Genomic DNA, 26,295 nt, shown 5'->3' with positions numbered 1-26,295 from the left:
TCTTAAATTTTTTTTTTGAAATGCAAAAAAAGCACTTTTCGGCTATAAGCCTTTCTCAATGTTCGCAATCTAATGCAGCGGACTTGATTAAATCCTCGTCAATTCCTTCCCATTGATTGTTTACGTTAAGATAGAAAGAGGACTAGCGTATTTCAGCATCTCCTTCGTTTTTTACCCCTTGTACGGACCCCATTTTAAAAGTGGGGTTCCCCAATATTTACAAAGTCAATGCATGTATGAGGTGGCAGAGAGGTGGTTCCCAGTGATATACAGTTAACTATAATCACATTTGGATGAAAAAATTGCAAATACTTTCACTAATCATGATCACAGTACAAACATACATAATTATCATGTTCCTCACAATTGCACCTTGAATAGGTTAAACAATTTTGGCAATAGATTAGTAAGATACGAAAATATTATGAATTTCATCATTAATTGACATCATAAATGACAGTGTCTGAATAAACTCAAATTATAAACTTTCTTAAATATATTATGTCTTAAATAGGCTAGTCTGTGATAACACTAGACTCATACAATCACCAAAAGAAATTGTACATTTCATTATGAACTTAAATTCAATATTGGCATTATCCCATAGAATATATCACCTCAGAACTGCACCAAATAGAAAATACGTTTTACATAAATGTGATGCCATCTTATAGTAAATTCATTCAGTATAGCTCTTGATGCAAATATTTCACACTAGAAACTACTTAAATTTTTTCTTCCAATTTGGAAGAAAATGAAAGAAAATAAGACTCAAATACTAACACTAACACTAATAATTATGTGTCTCAGACGTCCTCTTTAAACCAAAATATTTTAAAAAACACTAATGCCCTGGATGGGCTGTCTGTGATGATACCTATATAGGGGAATGTTCAAAGTTTTGGAAAGATTTTAATCACCCAGTTGGGTTGCCAGCTCCTCATTACTGTTAAGGCCTCTCTGCATCTTGGTTTGTAACTCAATTATATATTTTGGCTCAAGTCTCCTTAGGGTTAGCGTACAATTTCCCCCTAATTCCCCAACGGGAACCCTGTCAATGCAGTAGTACGAATCAGATTTCTGTTACTGTTGTGATATAACTCATGGGGCCTTTCTACTGCGTATGTGACATCTTTATTAGCTATTGCACACATATAAACCACATTTAATATTTTTGTGGGATTTATCATGCGACCGATACATTGCTTCCCACAAGAACATACCAGGCAATACACAGTGTAGTCTATGCTGCAAATCAAGTGAAGTCAAAAATCATTTTTCAAAATGTCAAAGACATCCATAAACGATAAGCACATAAAATTCGAAAACAAAAACAAAAGACAAAAACAGCAATAAAATACTTAGTATAAAAATCAGGACTTATTTAGATAAAATTCATAGTTAAAAATCAAGACTTTTCCGCTGAGACACAGCTGCTTTAAGAACATTACTCACTCTGTAACTAACATCTTTACTGGGCAACAATGGTAAAAACCTAAGGGCAACACTACATTGTTAATACAAGTTGCAAAATAGCATAAGGTGCAATAAAGACTGAGTGGAGACGTTGTCACAGACACATATCTTGTCATTTAAACTACCATAAAGGCCCCGCGGAAAACACAACGTGTGGCATATGATACCCGCCCTCAATTTTATCAGAAGGGCTTTTTCCCAATTGTTGGTCACATAAGTTAAATATGTCGTTTTACAATGGCATTATCAACCCTACCTATAGACGCAGGTTTGTCAGACAAACTGAGGGCCTGATTCCCAAAGCTGAACTCTGACCACAAGTCTAAGTTTTGACCAAAAGTCTAAGCTTAGACCTAACGTCTAACTCTACTCGTAGTAAAGTTAGACCTTTGGTCGAAGCTTAGACCAAAAGTCTAAACTTACACCAAAAGTCTAACTTTACTTGTCTACAATACAAAATAAGATCTTGAAATTCCTGTTTACAGTATTGGAAAAGTCATTATTATAAAAATTAATAATGTAAAATTTAAAACAGTGAGAATCAGTAAAGTCAAGCACCTGTGCCTCTGGCCTGCTAATGTTCATTTGAGTTATTTTGACCTTAACTCCATGTGTAATCCATGTTAATAACCCTTCCTGGGACATCCTGAAATAGAAGGGGTAGCGGGAATGGAAAAACAGGAATAGCTGTTAAGAGCTACCAGAGACATTGCCCAAGTTTCCTTCAAAATAATGAAATTATATTATTCTATCAAGGAGAGACAATCGGTGTTACCTAGTTTACTGTTCACCCAAGCAATGTTCCAAGACAGGAAAGAAAACTCCTGAAAAGTGTCCCTAAACTTCTTATGGGGTGCTGACCACTGGACTGATAAAGGGACCTCAGTTCTAATAAAGCAATGGAGATCTGTAAGACAGATACCAGAAGTAGTGGGCCATGATGCCTGACAGCACGCTTCCTGTCTAACACCCATGACCTCACTACAGTACGTGTTATCCATACAACCTATGGACACAAGATCAGACCTGCCTGCCGTCAGCCCTTCAAGGGGCGTAAATGTATTACTAAGAGCGACCCCCGGGAAGGTGGATATACTATGCACAGGATTATGTCTCCTAATGGGAGCAGGGCCGGAGCCTGAGTCAAACAGTGATGCCAAAGAAGGAGGCTTATAAAAATAGCCCGGGGAGGGCAAACATCTGAGAAGGCCCAGGGTAGGAGAACTTCAGACAAGCTGAAATGTTACCAACAACATTCAAATCTCTAAAATTAACAACTACACAATCACCTGGGAATATTTTAGGGGCTGGTCCAATTCACTCTGGGCAGATAGCGAGGGATCTAATCTTGTATGTATGGTAAAGCAGTGAAGCACCTTAAAGATCAGCTGTTCAGTGCTCTAGGTCTGGGACTGCTTCAGTCTAGGTACATGAGTCAATATTAGGACCTGAGGGCACTCTGATGGCGGGTGGATTCTACACCTGATCTTTCCTGCCGGAGCACCCCATACACCTGCCTGGTGCTCAGGACCATTGAAAGTAACATGCTCCATACAGTCCAGTCAGACTAGACTGATCAGGAACAGGCAGTAGTTGGGTATTCAGGGTCACAGTAGACGGAATAGTAGTGTCCCGTGTATCAGAGCCACACTGCTCGTTACAAAGGACTTTAGTAGCCGCGGTACCCACAGTACATGCACCAGAGGCATTCTTGGAATTACCACCCGTTAAACACCCATCTGGTGGAATACCAGCAGTGAGTCCAGCGTTTGTAGGTTCAGATCATTTAAACAATTTAGGCTTTATTTTGTCCAAACACCTCGCAGAGGTTTTGAACGCATTTTTAGTATTATTTTGAACCTAATACAGATTTAATCAGAATTGGACACAGCAGGAGTGGCCACTCCTCCATCCTGGTTTGTTTTATCCGCTTACATGGCGCCTTTCTCCGCACAGATCCTCCTTTCTTCCTTTTGGAAACGCAATATACTAATGAACTTGATACCCTGGACGTTTTCTACCAATGTGTGGGGGTCATTCTAGTTTTTTCTGTTCAGAACCACCAGCCTCCCTGGGCTGGCAGAGAAGAAATAAGAAAATAGGAACATCAGAATGTCTGCATGAAACAGGGTGGCTGGTCTGAGGACCTTACACCTTCGCCCCCGTTCCATGGGTGTAAAGTTTCTGCCGGCGGAGCCAGTGTGGCCACCACCGGCAGAACCATGACAGCCGACCCTACTCTAGGGTGTCCAAGGTACTCCCCCAGGTCTGTGGCAGAGCATCCTACCCACCAAACTCAAACTGATCCCTTTATGCCTCATAGCGGTTTTCTTTTTGCAGTTTTTGCAGCGCAACATCGACCTGAAGGTACTGGAGCGCTTTACATAAGCACCAGTTACATTACACAAACACACATTCAGTTTTATGGTCGAGCTCCCAAGCGCTCTGGCCTGTTGTAATCTCCCTGTGGGCTTTTAATCACGCCCACTCTTGCTATTCATTCTCTGTTGTGCCTGTCTTAAATGCTTCATTTTTATTGGTGCATTTTGTGAAATGCCCCTCCTTTGTGTGCTGAGTTCCCTCCCAGGCAATTTCACTGAGTGAACATTTTTGTTGCCCATCACACTACGTCACGCTTTCTCCTGGTACAGCGTGTGATGGACCCTCCTCTGGTTTTGGTTTGCCTTTTATCCCAGCCACAATCCTTTCTAGACATTCACGCAGGGAGCCAATAACTTTTGTGCTCACGCTGATGGTGGCCGTCGCACTTAGAATTGACTTGCTTATATCAACTGTTTTACTTTTCATTTTCAATTTATGTCCAGAAAAGTCCAGTTAGGAATTTACAATGCTAGTAGTTCTAACTCAAGCAAACACGAGACCCATTGTATTGCAAATGCTTGTTTTGTTAGGCACTGGAAGATTAACTGCATTGCCCAAAATGACAGGATGTTGAGCCGACACTGTGACTCAAACCTGGTTCCTCAGCTTCAAAGTCGGCAGCTCTTGTCGTTACGCAATACCCTCTCAATTCGCCACACCCTCCTCTTATGCCACACCCTCCTGTACGCCACACCTTCTCCGTTACACCACACTCTCTCCCCATGTGGCTCAAAAGCAACATAGTCACTTTCTCTCATCTGGTCTAGTGCCATCCACGCCCATCACAACAGGCGACAGAGGTCTCAGTCATCCTCAGGTCTCAGGTTTGACCCTGTGCTTTTTGAGGGGCCCTGCACTCCAGTTTCAACATACTTATAGAATTTAGGAAGCTGCCATTTTGTGCAAAATGAAGGAGCAAACATGGCTAATTCCACTAGATGGCGCCAGATGCTGATCTTGCCATGTCTTCTCATTCTGTACAAGACATATTTGTAAACTTCGAAGCAGGTTGTCTTCCCGTGAGGGGACCCACTTCAATATGATGGCCTGGGATGCATAAGACCTTCTGACATGGCTGGTGTTACCCAACATGCTTTCCTGTGATGCCATGCTCATGTTAATTACAGTGGCTGCTGCCACTGAACAGGGGTTGCGGGGGGTGGAGGGGAAAAAAAAAAAAAAAATATATATATATATAGATATTTTTTTTAAAAAACACTTACCTTGTCTGCCGGGAGACAGGTTCCGTCTCCTCCGTCCTCGTCCGGCAGCACACAGGCTCCCAGACTACACTCAGCAAATCACGATGCTGCTGTCACCAGCATGACAGCAGCGTCTTGATTGGTGTGAGCGGCCTGCTTCGGCGCTCGGAGGGAGTGAAGGCCTGTGCACTTTCCCCTCCCGGCTGTACAATTCAGCTGGGAGGAGAAATGCAAAGTGAGCATGTGTGTTTGGCCGGCCCAACACGGCCGGCCAAACACACATGCGCACTTATGGTTCACAAACCACTCCTCCTCCATCCCCGTCCTGCCCTAACCTGGCTCAGCGAAAAATAAAATGATAATAACAGTTTGTTATTATCATTTTATTTTTCTTTCTGCTGCAAGCAGCAGGGTGGCGCTCCTCTGCCATAGCAGAGGAACTGCTGCTAGTTAGTTAGTAATTTTGAAACCTTAAAATCCTACCTCTTTTTAGTCACAGAACGTCAACAAATATGAATGAAGGTAAGCAGGGGCGTAGGTAGCTTGGGCAGTAAAAATGGGGGTGGGGTGAGATTCAGATATCCAACAATCACTCTGACATTTAATGTTAAAATACATTAAAGGACAAGCAGGGTGCATGAGAGGGGCCTAGGGTGCAGTGGAAAGGGAGACAAATGTGGACTAGTAGTGGTACTAAGTGAGAGAAAGCACACTATTTTGTAAAATAAGCAACATTTCTGAAGACCTTCAAGGCAGAGTGAGATAGTGTGTATGTGTATTTGTCTCTGTGTATATAAAAATTCCTGGTGAAATCCGACACAATACCTGACTGAATGCCTTGATACCTAACTATTTACCAGAAAATACATTTATTAGGGGGGTGTAACACTTCAAACGCCCCCCCAGAAGGTATGTCCTGAAGGTATGAATTCTTCTACACTTACCGCCTTGTAGTCGATCCCCACAGTGGTTTTCAGGGCGCACCGGAGGAAGTCCACCCACTCGCGGTCCCCCAGGGAGTTCTCCTGGGTGCCGATCACGTACACGTCATGCGGTAAGGCTGCGGTGCTCTCGTCCTTGCCCCACCCTAGCCCTCTGGAAGTCAGCCACGTGGCCACCGACCGAGGAGGAGGGGAGCCGCCTGGGGAGAGAGAAGGGTGCGGGTCAGAGGGCATCCTGTGACGTGGTACCAGGAGAGAAGTCTCATATAGAACAGTCTCCACCTAGGGCCGAAGTGTGGCGCGAGCTGATGCAGGATGTGTAATGCATTATGGGCAGTGTAGGGCATCACATGCTGTATAGAGTGAGGTCATACAGAAAACTAGGAGGTAATTCCGTGAGGGCAGTGTGTGTTACACAGTGTGAGGTTGTGCAGCGTGGAGTAGTGAGGTAGGGGTACTGTGTTGTACGGCTATGCTTGGTATGAAACGGTGCGCTGTGTGAGATATTGCTGTGCACGGTGTCGGCATGCTATCTCCATAATCTGCGTGATAGCGGCGCCTAATCTGTGGGGTCGGGGGCAGTGTCCCCTGAAGCAAGATTCAAAATACCTTATCACAGAAATAATGTAATAATAAGCAAAACCCCTAAAATAGACTAAGGGCCTGATTTAGATATTGGTGGACGAGTTACTCCGTGACAACAATGACGGATATCCCGTCCGTCGAAATCTAAATCCCATTATATCCTATGAAATTTCGATTTCTGAGGATTGGATATTTGACATTGTTGTGACGGAGTAACTTGTCCGCCAATATCTTAATCAGGCCCTAAGTCTCAAATGTGCAGCAAAGCAATAGAAAATCGGGAAGCATCCCTAGTAGAGACCAAAAGATCTGGCACTCCTATCTAGTGACCGGTACAGACATAGGCAGTCAGCAACTTTGTTTTACTTGCCACGACCACCATCACTCAGCACTGTAGATGAGTCTGTCCGGCGCCAAGTCCTGCACAGCCCCCCCAGTGCTGTCTACTATGGAGAACAGGGCCGGCATTAGCATTGGTGGCGCCCCTGTGCCCGCCATCCCATGACCACCTCCTCAGAATCCCTCACTACCTCCCAGCAAAAGTGACCCTCATCTCTCTGTGGACCCTCTCATGTACATTTCATTTGTTTTAAAGCGCTAGTAAAGGCTGGCGTTACTAATCCACTCAGCTATCCACATAAAATATAGTTCTGTTCTTTACAGCAGGCATGTTATCCCTCTGCGCTACTTTATAGCGAGTCAAAGCTGCCGCTGGACAAAACTCCGATCTCTCGCTGTAGCAAGAACATTAATCACAAGAGTTTTCTTGACCTGTGAATTGCTTCCTGTAGGCTGGACGCACAAGGAACTTTTAAGGAGATGCTTTTAAATCACACCCCCGGAGGTCAGCACCCCCACCGTCCAGGTCAGTACCCGGTGCGCTGCACCAGTCGCACTGCCCTACAGCCGGCACTGATGGAGAGGGTTACATTGAATGCTTCTAAAGAGAATTGCAGCAGGAGAAATGCAGAGTCGAGAGCAGTGAGTGCTGCTGAAACAGGTCAGCCTGACACGGTCCGAGGCCAGGCCCGAGTTCACGGGGCAAGAACACAAAACTATTCAGCCTCTGACTTCTGGAGAAGAGCTCAGCCAAAGTTAGGAGCATGCAGAGGCTGTCTCAGGTTGGACACATCTCTTCCTTAACTTAGCACAAGTCAGTCTATCACTGGGTCGGCAATGTTTCTTGCTAAGCTCACTGCAGCATTTTATGTTCCAATAAAAACATCTGCCGATTGTAAGAGTGACTGTATGCAGTGCTTAATTTAAACAATTAAGTACCAGGGCCTTGGTCAGGAGCCCACTGAAGCTTGCACCAACCGTTGCCCCTGACAGCACTGCCAATGACAGTACCAACAGAACCACTAACCATCACATCCTGGAAGTGAGACAATTCAGACTATGCCGGGCCCCCAAAGCTATAAGAATGACTTGCGGATATTAGTCATGTTTACTGTATATTGAATTGTTCAACAGCTGTTGTTGTTCTCATCTCTAAATTAGACAGCGCCACCATGTGGCAGACTGCATAAGTGCCGGTGTTGACAATTAGGTGCTGGTGCCAAGCGCCGGAAACCGTTTGCACTGTCTGAGGACTGATAACTTAATTATTTTTAATTCTTAATGTCTTTTAAGATTTCTATTTTTTAACTTGGCCAACCTGTGTTAAAAGGGAAAGAGTTTTGTATTGTGCTTGACGCAGTGGTTTTGCAGCAGTGTTTGGAATATTCTATTGCTCATAATTGATATTAGTCACTTTACAGTGACTTCACCACTTGATTTTGCTCGTAAGAAAGTGTCACTCGAAGTGTCACACATTTGGCAGTAGAATGTCACTCATCATTAAGCTGAAACCATGGAAATGTCACACATGAGCAATCTGAAAACTTGGCAGCTATGGCATGGTGTGAACAAAAGTATAATTTCAACAAATCACACTGCAATATTCTAAAACGTCATATAACTTACCATCTCAGCACTAACCCACTACATGAATATTGATTCGTCCCTTATGCATTAACGCCCTCCACAGGGGTGAGAACAAACTAGTTACATAAACAACAGAAATGAGCATGAAAGAATGCAATAGCATGTGTTAGCAGGAAGAGCCTTGGAAAGGAGCTAAAAGGCTTCCTCAAGCAAGTTCTTCAAAAACAATAAATTATTCAAAATACACAACACCCATCATACTGCGTGTGATGTCAAGCAAGAAAGATAAACACACAATAAACATCATGATAAGGCAGGCATTTTAAAAAGATGGAGTTGAGCCCTAACTGAGGCCTAGTTTTGATCTCAGCCAGAAGACACATTAAAACACATCCTAACACTTTTCTGTCAATTGCAATAGCTTTATATTATTAAACATATATATATATATATATACATTTAAATGTGGAGACTAGAATTAATGCTCATATATGATTCAATTGTGGAATAACATCCATAACTCTGATGTAGTGTAGTGGGATACTGCAGTGAAATGCATGATGCTGTGTGTGAGATTTTGCAGTGGAGTATGATGCAGTGCACTAATGTGGCACTGTGAACAGTACATGATGTGAAGATGTGCAGTGTAGTGTGTTGTAGTGCAGAAGAGGTAGCGCCTAGTGTACAGCCTCAGGGTGTGCAGTGGGAACAGTGCATGATGTGCAGATGTGCAGTGCAGTGTGTTGTAGCGTAGAGTGAGGTAGCGCCTAGTGTACAGCGTCAGGGCGTGCAGTGAGACCAGTGCATGATGTGGAGGTGTACAGTGCAGTGTGTTGTGGTGTAGAGCATGGTAGCGCTGTGAAAGCTAAATTTATTACGCACGTTTTACATTTATTATGCGTTAAGAATTTGTACTCTGATTTAAACTAACATAGAAAATAATGTGTGTCTTGGAAAATGTGCCCACGTGAGTGGTCACCATCAAGTACGTGGTACCCGTTTATTATTAAATAATAGATGTGCTTGTGTAGAAAACCAATGCACTTATATGTCATATAAATTAGTTTATATTAATGTACGTGTTTTATTCATCTTGGGCCTTAAAGCATAGAGTTTGGGCCTAGTCGAAGACAGCTTATGTTAACTGCACAGTAGAGAATAATCATTAATTAAATGCGTGTCTTGTGAAAGCTGAGAATAAACTTTGCCTTTTGTTCGCACAGCGTTGACCAAGCGATTTGTAAATGTATTAGAGGTTTCATATGAGAACTGCCTGCTAGAATGTCCTGTTCTAGAAGCTGTTACTTGGTAGAGTCTGACGTGCGAGACAAGTGATGTACCCAGGACCTAACAAAAGATGCACTGACTGGAGAGTGGATCGCGACAAATTAAGTTACCTGACAAACCTGACGATGGGAATGGGAGAATAGGAGCAAATCATCAGCATGGGAATGACAGTTTAACTATATCTCTGATTTAAGTTTTAAATTCTATTGGATTCATTGTAAACGTACGATGTTTTGACCAATGACAGAGGGAGCTTTTAGGAAATTCTACAGAGGAGAATCAGCCATTACACTTAGCCCATTTTCTTCGACATTTGCCATTTTACCATTTTGTACTTAGCATTTTACTTTTCCTCAATCGGAAGATCCACTTCGTGGTTCTGCACTTCAGGAACTTAACAGTTCCTGATGAGTTTCCCTAACTTTGATTAAATTGCTTAAAGTTCTATTTGCTTATGCTGAACCCTTAGACATTGCTTGCTATAGGGTTCAGATAGCTTGGAGTCCCCGTTTCTGAACCATTCCCTTTCATTGCCCTTTTATCGACGCTGACCAGACAGATGTCCAACTGATGAAGAGAGTCGCTGCTTGTATGTCCATTGAGGAGAGGTATACATGTATTGTTATTCTTTTCTTGCTTTATTTGTGTTTTCTTCTAGGTACCAACCACTATTTTGATAGAGCCTTAGTGAGATGTCTTTCCAAATTAACTTAAACTAAATTGTTTTGCATGAAGCCCAAACATGCTATTCTAATCTAAAGGTTAGTTAGTATCACCATATATGATAACAGTCATCTCTAACAATAATTGATTATGTTCTTATGTCGATTTTAGATGTATACTATTTCAGTCTTCCAGTTATCTTTGCTATTGATTCGATCCTTGAGTGTTTAGTTATAAATGTGTTAGTTAAATTAGGATTCCTTAATCATTTTGGCCGACCTGTGTTGTTTGTATATGCATATCATCTGACTTTGAGACTAATTTACGTGATATAAGCTTTGTTAATCTAGGGAAATAAACATTTTAACTTTACTTAACGGTGTGGTTTTTCGTGGCCAGATAGGTTATGGTGTGTGGAAATTACTGACTTCACAGATTATTGATAGTGTTGATTAGTATTGTTAATGATTTGTGTTGAAATCAAAGTTCTATGGTGGGATTTATTCTAAGCGTAGTCAAAAGATATATTGAACCTCTAACACGTCCCCTTATCAATTAAACTTAAAAGACCAAATAAGGTTAGACGCGCTAACAGCGCCTAGTGTACAGCGTCACGGCGCACAGTGGGACCAGTGCATGATGACAATATGTGCAGTGTGTTGTAGTGTAGAGTGAGGTAGTGCCTAGTGTACAGTGTCCGGGTGTGCAGTGTGACCAGTGCATGGTGTGAAGCTGTGCGGTGCAGTGTAGAGTGAGGTAGCGCATAGTGTACAGCATCAGGGCATATAGTGGGACCAGTGTATGATGTGAAGATGTGCAGTGTGTTGTAGTGTAGAGTAAGGTAGCGCCTAGTGTACCATATCAGGGTGTGCATTGGGACCAGTGCATGATGTCAGGATGTGCAGTGCAGTGTGCTGTGGTGCAGCAGTGGGCTGAGTGAGGTAGCGCCTACTGTACATCAACAGGCCATGCAGAGGGAACAGTGCAAGATGTGAAGATGTGCAGTGCAGTGTGTTGTGGTGTCGAGTGAGGTAGTGCCTAGTATACAGCATCAAGGCGTGCAGTGGGAACAGTGCATGATGTGAAGATCTGCAGTGTGTTGTGGTGTCATGTGAGGTAGTGCCTAGTATATAGCATCAGGGCATGCAGTGGGAACAGTGCATGATGTTAGGATGTGCAGTGCAGTGTGCTGGGGTTCAGCAGTGGGCTGAGTGAGGTAGTGCCTAGTGTTCAACATCAGGGCGTGCAGTGGGACCAGTGCATGCTGTTAGGATGTGCAGTACAGGTGGGGCATGGCTTGGCGCAAAGTGCAGATGGCCGCCTTTTCGTGAGCTCCGTGACGGCGATGAAAGGTGAAGAAGCTGGCTCGTTACCAGCTGTATTTTTCATTATAGCTGATGAGAGGAAAGGTTAGAGGATTATGCTTATAATGTACTAATTCCCCTTGAATGACTTTAGGAGCCATTTTTATGCCCTAATTTCACTGGATTTCATGGCGGTTGCCTGGAGTTTTGATTGCGGCTGCCATTTTGTTTTCACCTCACAATTTATGTTTTTCATTCATTGTTGCCTGAGGTCTTTTTTTTGTGTGGACTTTCTGAACTAAAAGCATTTACTTTTGGTGTTCTACTTATTGTATCCTAATCTCAGCCACAATATGTCCAGTTGGCCTCATATTTTAATTTACTTTTTTCTAAGGTCGAGTCATATTTGATACAATCTACAGTGTATTGCATATTGGGCAAAATTATATATATTGCTTACGGGCAGATCTAGAAACCTTCAATTGACTAACAGTAAATTACAAAGTAATAAGACCTCTGACAATATTGTTTTAACTAACTCAGTTTCCCTTTTATCAAATATGGAAAGTACAGGAGCTACTAATCACTACATTACACCTTCAATGCCTGTTTCTTCCTCTGTTATTAATAAATTATCATCCAAGCTTCCAGTAACAGCATCTACGTCAACTAATAAGAGAGCTAAAAAAGGATCCTCCATATCCTAGGAAATAAGAGCTCTTAAACCTTACATGGAAGATACTAACAAACAACTGCAAATCTTGGAAGATAAATGGTCTCATGTGAAGATCAGAGTCTCTTATGTGGAATGAAAGGTGGAAGTATTTGAAGAATCAGTTGCGTCAATTAAATCTTTACAATCTGAAGTGGCTCTGTTAAAGAAACATGCAGAAGGTATTGAAAATCGTAACCGAAGAAATATTCTGCGTATTTATGGTTTACCTGAGGGAATCGAAGGATCAGACTCACCATCTTTCTTTCAATCGTTTTTGCCCAAAATTCTAGATCTGCCTAATTCTCCAGTATTAAATATACAAAGAGCACATAGACTTGGTCATCCTTCTTATATAGCTTCAACGTCACAGAAACCAAGAGGAATAATCCTTTACTTTTCTGGAGTATGTGGACCTGCTAAAGGTTCTCAGAGCAGCAAGAGCTAAAAGTCAGATTTCATGGTCAGGCTCCAATCTCTTCTTTGCTCAGGATTATGCGAAGTCGACAGCGGATAAGAGAAATACATTTCTGGATATGCGTCCGGCACTGAAATCGCTTAATGCTCGATATCTTATCTTTCATCCATGTTTGTTTAAGGTGACTTACAATAATAAAACCAAAACATATGAAGACCCAGTATTACTTCAGCAATTTATTGACTCTTGTAGAGGTGAAAAAATGGATACTTCTAAAGTAACAGAGACTTGACTATTATATTGCTCTTAATTTTATAGTTATGCTCATTATGCTCATTATTGGTTTTTGCAATGTTATGAGTGACATATTATCTAAGGGAGTTGATCTTCCCTATTTTCTTCTCTTTTTAGATTTTACTTAATTAAATTGCCCGTTTTTTGTGGTAACAACCTGTGTGGTCCGGTTTCTCTTCCCTCTCGTGTCTGCAGTCGTGGAGTGAAGGTTGCATCGTCTTCCCTTTGTGGTTTTACCACCCTTACGTTGTTTTTGTCCTATAGGTATGTTTTTATTGCTTATTTGTTTATTTATATTTTTAATGTTTCTTTCTTTAGTGTGTTATGTTCTTTCTCTCCTTCTCCTCGCCTTTTTCAATTTTTTCCTCTTATCTCTTTTTATTCCTTCATAGATATACTCTTTTTCTTCTGTACATCATTGTTTCTTTTGGTTACATTTTTCCATAAAAATAGCTGTCTTATTTGCAGTACTTCATAATTATATTATATCATTTTTATTTTAAATGACAATTATATTTCTTTCATGGAATGTTAAAGGTTTAGGATCCCCAATAAAGCGCCACAGAGCTGGGCGTGGCTTCGGGCGTCAAGATGGCGGTCGCACTCTGAGAGTGCTCTGGACCCCCCTGTCATCCGCCTAATGAAGCTGCCACTAAGATACTTAAAATGATGCCCTAACCGCTCCCACGAGCTCCTGGACCTTGGAGAGACCTCTGATGCCAATATCAGCGCACTCCAAGTCGCGAACGCTGGCCGCGACCGGAGCGACAGTTTAAAAATGGCGGCTGGGCTCGCGGCGCCTTGGCGGACCTGGAGATCGGGGCTTGCCTGCTGAAGGGGCCGCCTCCGACGGGCGTGCCGCGTGCGGCGCGTGAAGTACCTGGACCTGGCTCCGTGACCTGGAACCCCCCGCGAGCGGAGCGACGCGGCCAGCTTCGTTGATCCCTCCCGGAGCCCTGAGCCCCGCGATACTGGTGCGCGAAGGACTGGAAGGAAGCCCGGAAAGAGGTGAGCCGTAGGGTGCGGGCTCCCTCACCTGAGCTAAACAAGCGCGGTCGGGCCCAGGGATAGAGACTTGCCTGCTGAAGAGGCCGCCTCGGGCGGGCGGGCCGCGTGCGGTGCAGGAGGTGCCTGGACTTGGCTCCGCTACCTGGAGCCCCCCGCGGGCGGGGGAGCGGCGCGGCCGGCTCCGTGGACCCCTCCCGGCGAACAAAGCCCCGTGATACTGATGCCGGAGTGCTGGAGAGAAGCCTAAAAAGAGGTGAGCCGTAAGGTGAGGGCTCCCTCATTTGAACCGAGCAGGGCGCGGTCTGGCGGCACGGCTGCGCTCCTAGCCGCTGATTCCGGGCGGCCGAGGTGAAGCGGGCGGTCCTCGGACTCCGGGCCCAAACGCCCAAGAACGAAGCTACCCCCTTCCTGGAAAAGAGAGGAAGGAGGGAGAAGAGAGACCCGGCCCCCCCAAAACAACGCAATAAGGGCCCTGGGCGACAAGACTGTGCCCCCGCGATCCCTAATCTTTAACTCTGATTAACGGGAAAAGACTCCCCTGAGACCCGTTCCCATCCCACGGCCACAACGCTGATAATGCATGCCAACCTACCCCGGTGATGGGAAACTACTGAAGATGTGCTGAAGCCTCCAGAGGGTCAAAAACGCTCCGTTACTTCTTGAAGTCACAAGACAGGACCCGGAGCGGGGAAAAACCAGACACTTAGCAGACCAGCAGAACGTGGCTGATCGATTGCCGCCAAAGCCCAAGGAAGAGACGCGACAGCGATCGCCGATGCGCCCTGATACGACCCCACTGATGGTCCTCCTCTGGGACTTCCCCCTGTGAGTGCGCCTAGGGTGTAGAATTTAGACGAAAGAGCTGCAGAAGTCGAATAAGCCACCCCCATCCACCCTGAGACAAAATGGGGAAGGACAGAGCGAGTAAACATCCCCCACCCTCTCAACAAAAGATTGATCAATTTACAACATCGACAGGCCTCAGGGGAGAAGGAGAGACAGCCGCGGGAGGCCCAGCACCAGATGGAGTGAACGCCATCCTCCAGGCAATTCAATCATCGCAATCAGCTGTGGAGACTAAAATCGGGGAAGTGCTCGAGGACATGGGCCTTATCAGGCAAGACCTCAGAAACGCTGTGAATCGAATCACTGGAGTGGAAGGCCGGGTCTCCCAAAACGAAGACGTACTAGCTGACCTTAGAATCAAAGTGGCCCAGCTGCAGACTCGAACATCCGAGCTACACCGCCGGGCGGAAGATGCAGAAAACCGATCGAGACGTAACAACCTACGCTTTGTTGGATTCCCGGAGGGCTCGGAGGAAGATAAAGCCACAGAATTCTTGGAGCAGTGGATCAAGACTTGGATGCCAGACCAAACTCTTTCACCCTGGTTTGCAGTGGAACGTGCTCACAGGGCCCTTGCCCCGCGCCCCCCTCCGGGCGGTCCAAAGCGCCCGATGATTGCGCGAATCCTCAACTTCAGAGACCGTGACAATATCCTCAAAGAAGCAAGGCGCTCCGAAAATCTTCAATGGGAAAACCACAAAATCTTAGTATTCCCAGACTACACCCGGGAGGTCCAGACCCGTCGCCGCTCATATGAGCAGGTTAAACAAAAACTTAGGGCTATGCAACTTTCGTACATGCTCCTCTTCCCTGCGAGACTTAAAGTCATTATGGCGGGCAAGGCGCACTTCTTCGAATCCCCAGAGGAGGCGTGGGACTGGCTAACTGAGGAGGACATCGGGGCTCGGGGGGCCCGCGGCGCGGGAGGGGAGCCCTCCCGTGTGGATCCCCCCCCGCTGGGGGGCCCTGGAGGAGCCGTAAACGCACTAGATCTCGGAAAGGGAGACAAAGAGACTTGGACACTCCCATGGGTGGGGAGACGGCTAGAGAGACTGGCTCACGGAGAGGAGGGTTGCCCGTTGAGTCTCCAGAGAGGCAAATCCAGACGCAGACCGGAGACGACGGCCGCTTGAGCCAATTCCCGGCGCTTGGCTGACATGTTACACGGAGCTCCGACTGGGACGCGTGGGAAGGGCCGGAGAGTCCGGTCCATCCCGAGGAGACCCTTGAGGGACTGCTTCGGGGACACGGGCTCTCCCTAAGACCTGCAAATATGGCCTGACTTCTTGCGAATAGTTGTAAGTGATCCGACTGAATGGAGGGGTCCACCACAACACTCCTATGACAGCCCCTTTAGCTGTTTTGTTCTGGTTGAGTGTTAGGGCGACAGATGCTTCCTGGGTGGGAGTATGGGGAGGGGGGCGGTTTTGGGGAAAGAAGCTTAAGTTAGGGTTAGATAGTTATATTTTGACAATTGTCCCTTATAACATTAGTACTACACTGTTAAGTTTTAACTGGTCATTCCATTCGTCTATTGACTGACACCCGACACTGTAAGACTCCCCATTGACACAAATCATCTCCTGGAATGTGAAGGGGCTGCTAGACAAGATCAAAAGATCCGCAGTAATTAACACTCTCCGTAGGTATTCCCCCTTGGTGGCCCTACTGCAGGAAACCCATCTTTTGGGAACTAAATGCCCTATGCTGGCACGAGGAGGATTTGATAGGGTTTACCACGCAGGCTTCTCCAGAGGCTCCAGGGGGGTGGCTATCCTGCTCCACCGCTCACTACCCATGGTGGTCACATCTACGAGGTCCGACCCGCAAGGCAGATTTGTAGTTGTCTCAGGGTTACTTCGAGGCTCGCCACTGAATCTTGTGTGCGTGTACGCCCCCCCAGTGGGATTTGACGCCTTTTTACTCTCACTTCGTCAGGTGGTAGCGGGACTCCCCCAAGGGACCACAGTAGTAGGAGGGGACTTCAACGCGGTTCTAGATCCCGGATTGGATGTATCGGGGAGTGTCACCGCGGCAGGTCCACCCGAGCCACAGGCCTCAAAGGCTGGGCTGATAGCCTTGGCCTATGTGAAGTGTGGAGAACCTGGCACCCCACGGAACGTCAATATACGCACACCTCGGCCGCCCACCGGACACACTGTAGAATTGACTTAGTATTTATGCCGGCCCTGGACTTCACCGGTGTCACAGGGGCAGAGATACTGCCTCGAGGGGTGTCGGATCACGCACCGGTGCGAGTCCGGCTGGGCGGAGTGGACCTCACCAGACGCCCGGTGTGGCGCCTGAATGCTTGGCTCCTGCAGGATGGTGATTATACCCTCGAGATTAGGGATCGTCTCGCGCAATATTTTGAACTGAACGTGGGAACGGTCCAGTCGTCGGGTACACTATGGGCTGCCTACAAGGCCACCCTAAGAGGACATGCTAAATGCCCCCTACGCGCACGCGAGCGCGCCCGCGACTTACGAGTGTCCGAGCTGGAAGCTGAAGCGTTAAAATTGGAGCGCCAACAAGCGGCTTTATCCGAAGCCTCCGCATTGAGGCAGCTCACCAGGGTCCGAGAAGAAATCAAACACTTAGCACTAGAGTCAGCGAAGCATATGTGGAGGGCATCGTCTGCCCGAATATATGGCTGGGGAGACAAAAACGGGAAGCTCCTGCACTGGTTGGCCACCCGGCCTTTAGTTAATAGAATCATTCCCGAAATAAGAGATGACTCAGGCACCCTTTTCAAAACACCCATCGAGATCGCACAGAGCTTTGCTTCCTACTATGCACGCCTGTATGCAGAACACCCCCGGCCCACTGTTGAAAAGGAATCCCCCCTCCTGAATGACATAACGCTCACCAGAGTTCCTCAGGCGACCAAGACCAGGTTGGACGAGGCAGTTAACCTCACAGAAGTAACTAATGCGATCGCTAGTCTGGCATCAGGCAAGACCCCAGGACCGGATGGGTTTCCAGCGGAGTTGTATAGGAAATGTAGTGACATTTTGGCCCCGTACTTACTCGAGGTGTATAAAGAAGCTGAGCAGAAGGGTCACTTCCCTCCAGGGATTGACCTAGCTACAATAGTAGTAATCCCGAAGACCCAACCCCCGTCGCAAAACTACTCGGCTTACCGACCTATCTCCCTCCTCAACACTGAGATCAAGGTGTTAGCCTCAATCCTTGGCACTAGATTAAAAGAGGCAATGCCCACCCTGGTGCACCCTGACCAATGAGGCTTCATGCCTACTCGGAGCACCAGGCACTGCATTAGGCGATTACATCTTGCCTTAACACACCATAAAACCCTGCCACACACCCCTCTGGCGCTGCTCTTACTTGATTTTGAGAATGCCTTTGACACAGTGGATTGGTCCTACCTTGAACAAGTACTAAAAAAAAACGGACTTGGACCCAAGTTCCGGGGTCTGGTGGGATTACTCTACTCTAAACCAACGGCTCAGGTCCAAGTAAATGGAGTAATCTCAAATGTATTCCCGATTGGTCGTGGCACTCGACAGGGTTGCCCGCTATCCCCCCTACTCTTTGCATTAATAATAGAACCCCTGGCGAAATTATTACGAGAGGACCCTCTGATAGAGGGCTGGTCTTGGCCTGTGTGTCCGGAAGACCGTGTGGCACTGTACGCGGACGACGTCTTACTATACATCGCTAACCCGGCCAAGAGCGGCCCCCGCATCATACAAATTCTAGACATCTTCTCAGAGGCTTCAGGACTCACCCTAAACCCCAATAAATCCCTGTTGGTTCCCCTCCATCACTCTAGAGACTGTATGGATTGGCAACAAAACATACCAGTGCGGAGGAATAGCTTTAAATACCTGGGGGTACATGTCTCAATGCTCCCTGAATTAACATGGGAGCTCAACATCACACCCTTAACCAGAAGAATCAAAAATGATCTTCAACGGTGGAAGTACCTCCCCCTTAACTTGCTTGGAAGAATCGCACTCTATAAGATGATGGTCCTTCCCAGGCTTCTCTATCTCCTCCAAAACTATCCACACCCTATCCCCATGAAATGGTTTAGAGAAATGGACTTTCTGTGGAGTGGCACCCGTCCCCGGCTGGCGCTTAAAACCTGCCAGAGAGGCGTCTATGAAGGGGGTCTGGGAATGTCCAATGTCCTTTACTACCACCTGGCGATGCATTTACTCGTGATCAATGACTGGTTGGGGGCGGGGATGGACAGACCCGGCGTACCGGCTGGAACTCCAGACACTGAGTTACCCTAAGATCTTTGACGCCCTGTATGGCGGCCCGATCACACGTGGGATTCCGGGGGTGACAAGGGTGGTGCTGCAGGGATGGCAGACGGCCCAAAAGATATCAGGATGGTGGGGGCGCCTTACCCAGCAGACCCCACTGTGGCATGGGACGTGCTTAAGAGAGGTGGCGGGTCTTGAGGGATTCCAAAAATGGGATAACATAGGTATCTCTACACTGGGTGATGTATGGGAGGGCGCGCACATGTGTTCCTTCGAGGACCTCCAAGAAACCTTTTCACTAAATAAGACACAATTCCACAGATATCTCCAAGTACGCCACGCCCTACTGACGCAGGTCCAGACAGGGGACAACATACCCGAAAGCAGCCCTATGGAGAAGAGGGCACTGATGGGGAATCTGGGTAGGGGAGGCGTTTCCCAGGTATACCGCACACTAATCACCACCACCGCCTGTTCCCTGGAGGAGCTTCGTCGATAATGGGAGGGATGGGTGGGCCTTATGGAAGAGGAGGACTGGACTGAGGCATTGGCAGCTCCCCACAACCTGACCATGACGTCTCGTCTCCGACTAATACAGACTTATTATCTCCATGCGGCCTACCTTACACCCTCCAAAATGCACAGGGCGGGGCTCCGATCCACAGCTGACTGTCCCCGGTGTATGAGACCAGACGCTGATTTCTTCCACATGGTATGGACATGCTCGATTATTAAAACCTATTGGAAGAGGATCTCGCGGGAGATCTCGGTGACCCTGCAAGTGGACATGGAGCTGACACCATTGACATCCCTACTAGGGGTCATGGGAGAATCGGGACTACGCAGAGCAGAGCGAACCTTACTAGGGGTGGCATGCCTAGTGGCCAAAAGGGACATTATGACGGACTGGAAAGCCAATAAGGCACCGGCCCTGACCAAATGGAGACGGGGGATGGACTGGTGTGCTCAATGTGAAAAACTCGTATATGAGGCTAGAGGGTGCCCGAATAAGTATAACAAGATCTGGGGGAAGTGGGAGGACATGACAACTTAACCCCCTATAATGCTGACTGACACAATGAGAGGGAGAGTCCAAACACATTCCTCCAACCCCCTCTTGAGTGGGATGAGGCACTTACGAGACACACCAGCATAGACATGTACAATCTACTCATTCAGGGTGTTGTCTGGGACATTGGAATTGACCACTGTTTGGTGCCCATTGGTGCCTTGTTACCTATGTATATAACTGTTTTACCTGTTTTGTTTTACTTTATTTTATTGCAAAATCAATAAAAAAAATCTTTATAAAAAAATAAATAAAAAAAAGCACCACAGAGCTTTAACGCATATTAAAAAATTAAAACCTGATGTTACCCTTTTACAAGAGACTCATATATCAGATAGTGAAGCAGCCAAGCTTAAAAGGCAATGGGTAGGACATGTTTTCTCGTCTCCTGGCACGAGGAAAAAGAATGGAGTAATTACATTGTGTCATAAAGCTTTGAATGTTTCAATTATATCTCGGGAATTTAATGCAATGGGCAGATGGGTTATTGTTTTGTTGTTCATTAATAAAATACCTTTAACTATATTTAATGTTTATGCTCCTACCCAACCTGATAAATCATTCTGGAATTAAATATTAGCAAAGTTAATGAATCTTTCAGATGAATATATAATTTTTGGAAGGAATTGTAATATGATTATGGATCCTTTTATTGATCGTAAATCCAATTCTAGATTTATTCCATCCACCATATTCTCACAGTTTACCTCTACGATTAAACAAAGAGCATTAACGGATGTTTGGAGATTGTGTAACCCCACATTACAGGAATATTCCTTTCTTCCCCTGTACACTCTTCCCAATCGAGGATTGATTATTTATTTGTTTCACAACATCTTGTACAACATGTTTTAGGTTTGGAAATTGGCTCTATATTTATCTCGGATCATGCTCCAGCGAGTATGGATCTTGAGCTTATCCCACATATTCACCCAAATAATAGATGGAGATTTAATAATTCTCTACTTCTTGACACTAATTTTTCTCATGTTTAAAAAGTTTGCAAGACAATTCTTTTTGGACAATGATACCCCTCAGGTATCTACTCAGGTCATTTGGGATGATTTCAAAGCGGCATCTAGGGATTTTATCATTTCCTATGTTGCCAATAAAAGGAAAACTGCTAATATAAAATTACTTCAGTCCATGGATCGTATCAAACAATTAGAAAATGTATATCACTCTTCCAATTCTACAAGTTGTCTCAATGAACTACTTCAAGCTAAGTTTACTTTTAATAAGAATTCAACTGATATTGCTAATTCGTATCGTCTTAACTCAAGTGCTGAGTACTGTGGGGGTCAAAACAAATCAGGAAAATCTCTAGCAAATTATCTTAAAATTAAAAAGGATAGAACAAAGATAGAATCTATTAACAATACTGCCAACTCTTTATTACAGAAGAATGTTGAAATGTTAGATTAATTTGTTAATTTCTTTACACAATTATATTCTCCTGAATCTTACCCCACGCAGGATCTTATTAATCAATATCTGTCAACTATTAATTCACCTGTACTTCCCTCTTTTGAATTTTCTTCTCTTGATAATGATATTTCCATTAACAAAATTCTTAATGCACTAAATCTTATCAAGAAAGGTAAAGCTCCAAGCCCGGATGGTTTTACTGTAGAATTTTACTTACATTTTTCTAAAATATTAGTTCCAAGATTATTTCAACTTTTTACATATTGCAGGAGGCTCTTTTTAAGATGCTTTAATCCGCCTTATTCCAAAAGATAACAAAGATCCAAAGTTTTGTAAGAATTATTGACCAATATCTCTAGTCAATTTGGATTATAACATTTTTGCTAAAATTATTGCTCTGCGTTTGGAACCGCTTCTTCCTAAATTACTTGGTAAAGACCAATCTGGTTTTATTAAAGGACGTTTATTATCTGACAACACAAGGTTATTTTTTAATATCCTAAGTATGTTGCTTATAAAGACTATCAGCAATTTCTCTGGATGCTGAAAAAGCTTTTGATCGTGTTAATGGGCTCTTTATTGTTTTGACTCTTTCATGGTTTGGTTTTGGAACTAAATCCATAAATCGAATTTCATTATTATATTCCTCCCCTAAAGCAGCTATTTTTCTAAATGGTCTCTTCTCTCCCTCTTTCTCGCTTTATAGAGGAGTTCGCCAGGGATATTCATTGTCACCACTTTTGTTTGTTCTTGCTTTGGAACCCTTTTTAATAAAACTTAGAGCTAATCCAAAGTTACATGGTTTCCAATATGGGGAAAGGCAGTTAAAATTTCTGCCTATGCTGATGATATTTTACTTTTTATATCAAATCTGCAAACTTCACTTCCTACCTTCCTGTTTGAAGTACAGAACTTTGCTTCTATCTCAGGGTATAATTAAATAAAGATAAGTGTGAAATACTTCCTTTAAATAAATTCTGCCTTCCTGAGATTTTAAATCATCGAACTTTCACTGGAACAATGATAAAATCAAATACTTAGGTCTTTGGTTTAAACCTTCTTTTAAAGATACAATTTCCTGTAATGTTTTGCAATTATTTTCTACTCTTGACTCTCTTGTATCTAAATGGAATCCTTTATATTTATCCTGGTGGGGTAGATTAGATTCTCTTAAAATTATGTTGCTCCCTGTAATCCTCTTTTACTTATCAAACATCCCAATTAATATCCCATGTTATTAATTTAAGAAGATGATTTCTATGTTAGTTAATTTTAATATCCCATGTTATTCATTTAAGAAGATGATTTCTATTTAAGTTAATTTTTTATCGAATAATAAAAAACCCAGAATATCCCCCCAAAAATTAATAAGACCTGAAATCCTTGGAGGGGTTAATGTTCCAGATCTCCGATCGTATCATATGGCCTTTTCTCTAAAGCAAGCTTCTTATTTATTAAATGATTATGGTTCTACTATTTCACCATTATGGGTTGAAGTTGAAAAATCATTTGTTTTCCTCTTTGCATTTCCGGAGGTATTAACTTTATCAAATAAGCCAACGTCTATTTCCCTTCCTATTTTGAAAAACTCATGCAGAGTTCTACAGCCAATTTTTGCTCCATAAAGTGGAGACAAAGTGCAGTTTCTGAATTCGTCAATTTGGTATAATAAATTAATCAAGTTGAATAACAGAACTATTTACTGGAAAATGTGGCATTTAAAGGGATTAAGATGGGTAAACCAACTATTTGAGAATGAATCTCCTCTTTCTTTTGCACAGGCACGGCTTCTTTTTTTCTTTTATGCCCTCTTTTGCTAAAAAATACGACGTTTTAATACATGCCGTAAATAGTTTATATCAACTTTTTCCAGCTCAACAAACACCTTGAGGGTCATTCTGACCCTGGCGGCCGGTGGCCGCCAGGGCCACCGACCACGGGAGCACCGCCAACAGGCTGGCGGTGCTCCAACGAGCATTCTGACCGCGGCGGTTCAGCCGCGGTCAGAAGCGGAAAGTCAGCGGTCTCCCGCTGACTTTCCGCTGCTCGTGTGAATCCTCCATGGCTGCGGAGCGCGCTCCGCAGCCATGAGGATTCTGACCCCCCCTACCGCCATCCTGTTCATGGCGGGAAAGCCGCCATGAACAGGATGGCGGTAGGGGGGTCGCGGGGCCCCTGGGGGCCCCTGCCGTGCCCATGCCAATGGCATGGGCACGGCAGGGGCCCCCGTAAGAGGGCCCCGCAAAGTATTTCAGTGTCTGCCTTGCAGACACTGAAATACGCGACGGATGCCACTGCACCCGTCGCACCTTCCCACTCCGCCGGCTCGATTACGAGCCGGCATCCTCGTGGGAAGGTCGTTTTCCCCTGGGCTGGCGGGCGGCTTTTCAGCAACCGCCCGCCAGCCCAGGGGAAAACTTGTAATACCAGCCGCGGTCTTTTGACCGCTGCGCGGTATTATGGAGGGCGGCATCCTGGCGGGCGGCCTCCGCCGCCCGCCAGGGTCATAATGAGGCCCCTTTTGTCCGACCTTCTCCAATTAAGAATCTTCCATTACAATCTCGATCTGCTTCTCGTATTCATCCTGATAAAAAACCTAAATCTGCAATAGAATTGCAGTGGGAGAAAGATTTGGAGACTTAGGGGGTTATTACAACTTTGGAGGAAGTGGTAATCCGTCCCAAAAGTGACGGTAAAGTGACGGATATACCACCAGCCTTATTACGAGTTCCATAGGATATAATGGACTCGTAATACGGCTGGTGGTATATCCGTCACTTTACCGTCACTTTTGGGACGGATTAACACCTCCTCCAAAGTTGTAATAACCCCCTTAATTTCCTACTTTTTTATGGAATAAATTATGGATTAAAATATGGAAATCCTCAAGAGCAGCTAATGCAATTCAAACTTTATTTTTATATGCAATAAATTATTATTACACCATCATTTTTACATAAAATAAATTCTAATCTTCCGTCCTCTTGGTAGTCTTGTAATAGGCCATTCTCAGATCATAAACATATGCTTTTTGATTGTTCTTTTACATTTCAATTTTGGGTTTGAGTATGGAATCAAATAAATACTATTTTTAGTACTCAAATTACTTTAAGTTTTACAAATATATTTTTGAGCAGTCTTGCAGAGGAATGGTCTCAGTGTCAAAAAAGAAATATCTTAATTTTAGATTTATTATTAGCTGTTGCCTTTCAACAAATGACGAAAACTTGGAAGGACTCTTTTAAATTATCCTTTCAAGCTTGGTGGTATGGTATATGTTATAATCATAGACTAGATAGAGCCTAGATTTCCCCCTTCTCCCTTGCTATTAAACAAGATATGTTATGGATACCTGTTACAAATTACCTAAACTCTTTGGCCTATTCTTCACGTGATCATTTTCCTAGAAATGAAGAGGTTTCTAAACCTCCATGAATTGTTTCCCATTACATTTAATGTACTTACTTATATTTTTTATAATGTTCTATGTATGTATATCTAATAATGCATATATATTCACTTTTCAAAGCATTAATAGGTCTATTGCATTTCTCAAAGAGTATTTCCTCATGTAATTAAACTGTTACTCATATCATCAATTGTATTTATATATTTTTTAATACTGTATTAAGTATTAATAAACTTTTTCTTAAAACTTAAAACAAGGATGTGCAGTGCAGTGTCTTGTGGTGCAGCAGTGGGCTGACTGAGGTAGCGCCTAGTGTACATCATCAGGGCGTGCAGTGCGACCAGTGAATGATGTGAAGATGTGCAGATTCACAGTGCAAGATGTGTAGAGTGAGGTAGCGCCTAGTGTACAGCATCAAGGCGTGCAGTGGGACCAGTGCATGATGTGAAGATGTGCAGATGTGCAGTGCAGTGCAGTGTGTTGCAGTGTAGAGTGTGGTAGCGCCTAGTGTACATCATCAGGGCATGCAGTGGGACCAGTGCATGATGTGAAGATGTGCAGTGCAGTGTGTTGTAGTGTAGAGTGAGGTAGCGCTTAGTGTTCAGCATCAGGGCATGCAGTGGGACCAGTGCATGATGTGAAGATGTGCAGTGCAGTGTGTTGTAGTGTAGATTGAGGTAGCGCTTAGTGTACAGCATCATGGCGTGCAGTGGGAACAGTGCATGATGTTAGGATGTGCAGTGCAGTGTGTTGTGGTGCAGCAGTGGGCTGAGTGAGGTAGCGCCTAGTGTACAGCATCAGGGCATGCAGTGGGACCAGTGCATGATGTGAAGATGTGCAGTGCAGTGGGTTCTAGTGTAGAGTGACGTAGTGCCTAGTGTACAGCATCAGGGCGCGCAGTGGGACCAGTGCATGATGTGCAGATGTTCAGTGCAGTGTGTTGTAGTGTAGAGTGAGGTAGCGCCTGTGTACAGCATCAGGGCGTGCAGTGGGACCAGTGCATGATCTCAGGATGTGCAGTGCAGTGTGTTGTGGTGCAGCAGTGGGCTGAGTGAGGTAGCGCCTAGCGTACAGCATCAGGACGTGCAGAGGGCCAGTGCATGATCT

The 26,295-nt window shown here is 44.7% G+C and overlaps 1 protein-coding gene across 3 annotated transcripts in view; it reads right to left on the bottom strand.

The window, feature by feature from the left end:
• The window catches only part of LOC138261141 (phosphatidylinositol 3,4,5-trisphosphate 5-phosphatase 2-like), a 446,236-nt gene that overhangs the window by 173,316 nt on the left and 246,625 nt on the right, over positions 1–26,295 (bottom strand). For all 3 annotated transcript variants that reach the window (XM_069209825.1, XM_069209833.1, XM_069209843.1), the window contains one exon: positions 6,005–6,201. In XM_069209825.1, the coding sequence (XP_069065926.1) occupies positions 6,005–6,201 (197 nt within the window). The remainder of the gene's footprint in view (positions 1–6,004; positions 6,202–26,295) is intronic.

Source organism: Pleurodeles waltl, chromosome 2_1, assembly GCF_031143425.1.
Source record: "Pleurodeles waltl isolate 20211129_DDA chromosome 2_1, aPleWal1.hap1.20221129, whole genome shotgun sequence".
Taxonomy (NCBI): Eukaryota; Metazoa; Chordata; class Amphibia; order Caudata; family Salamandridae; genus Pleurodeles; species Pleurodeles waltl.
The sequence above is the reverse complement of the archived record's forward strand: the minus strand, read 5'-3'. Positions and strand labels throughout refer to the sequence as shown.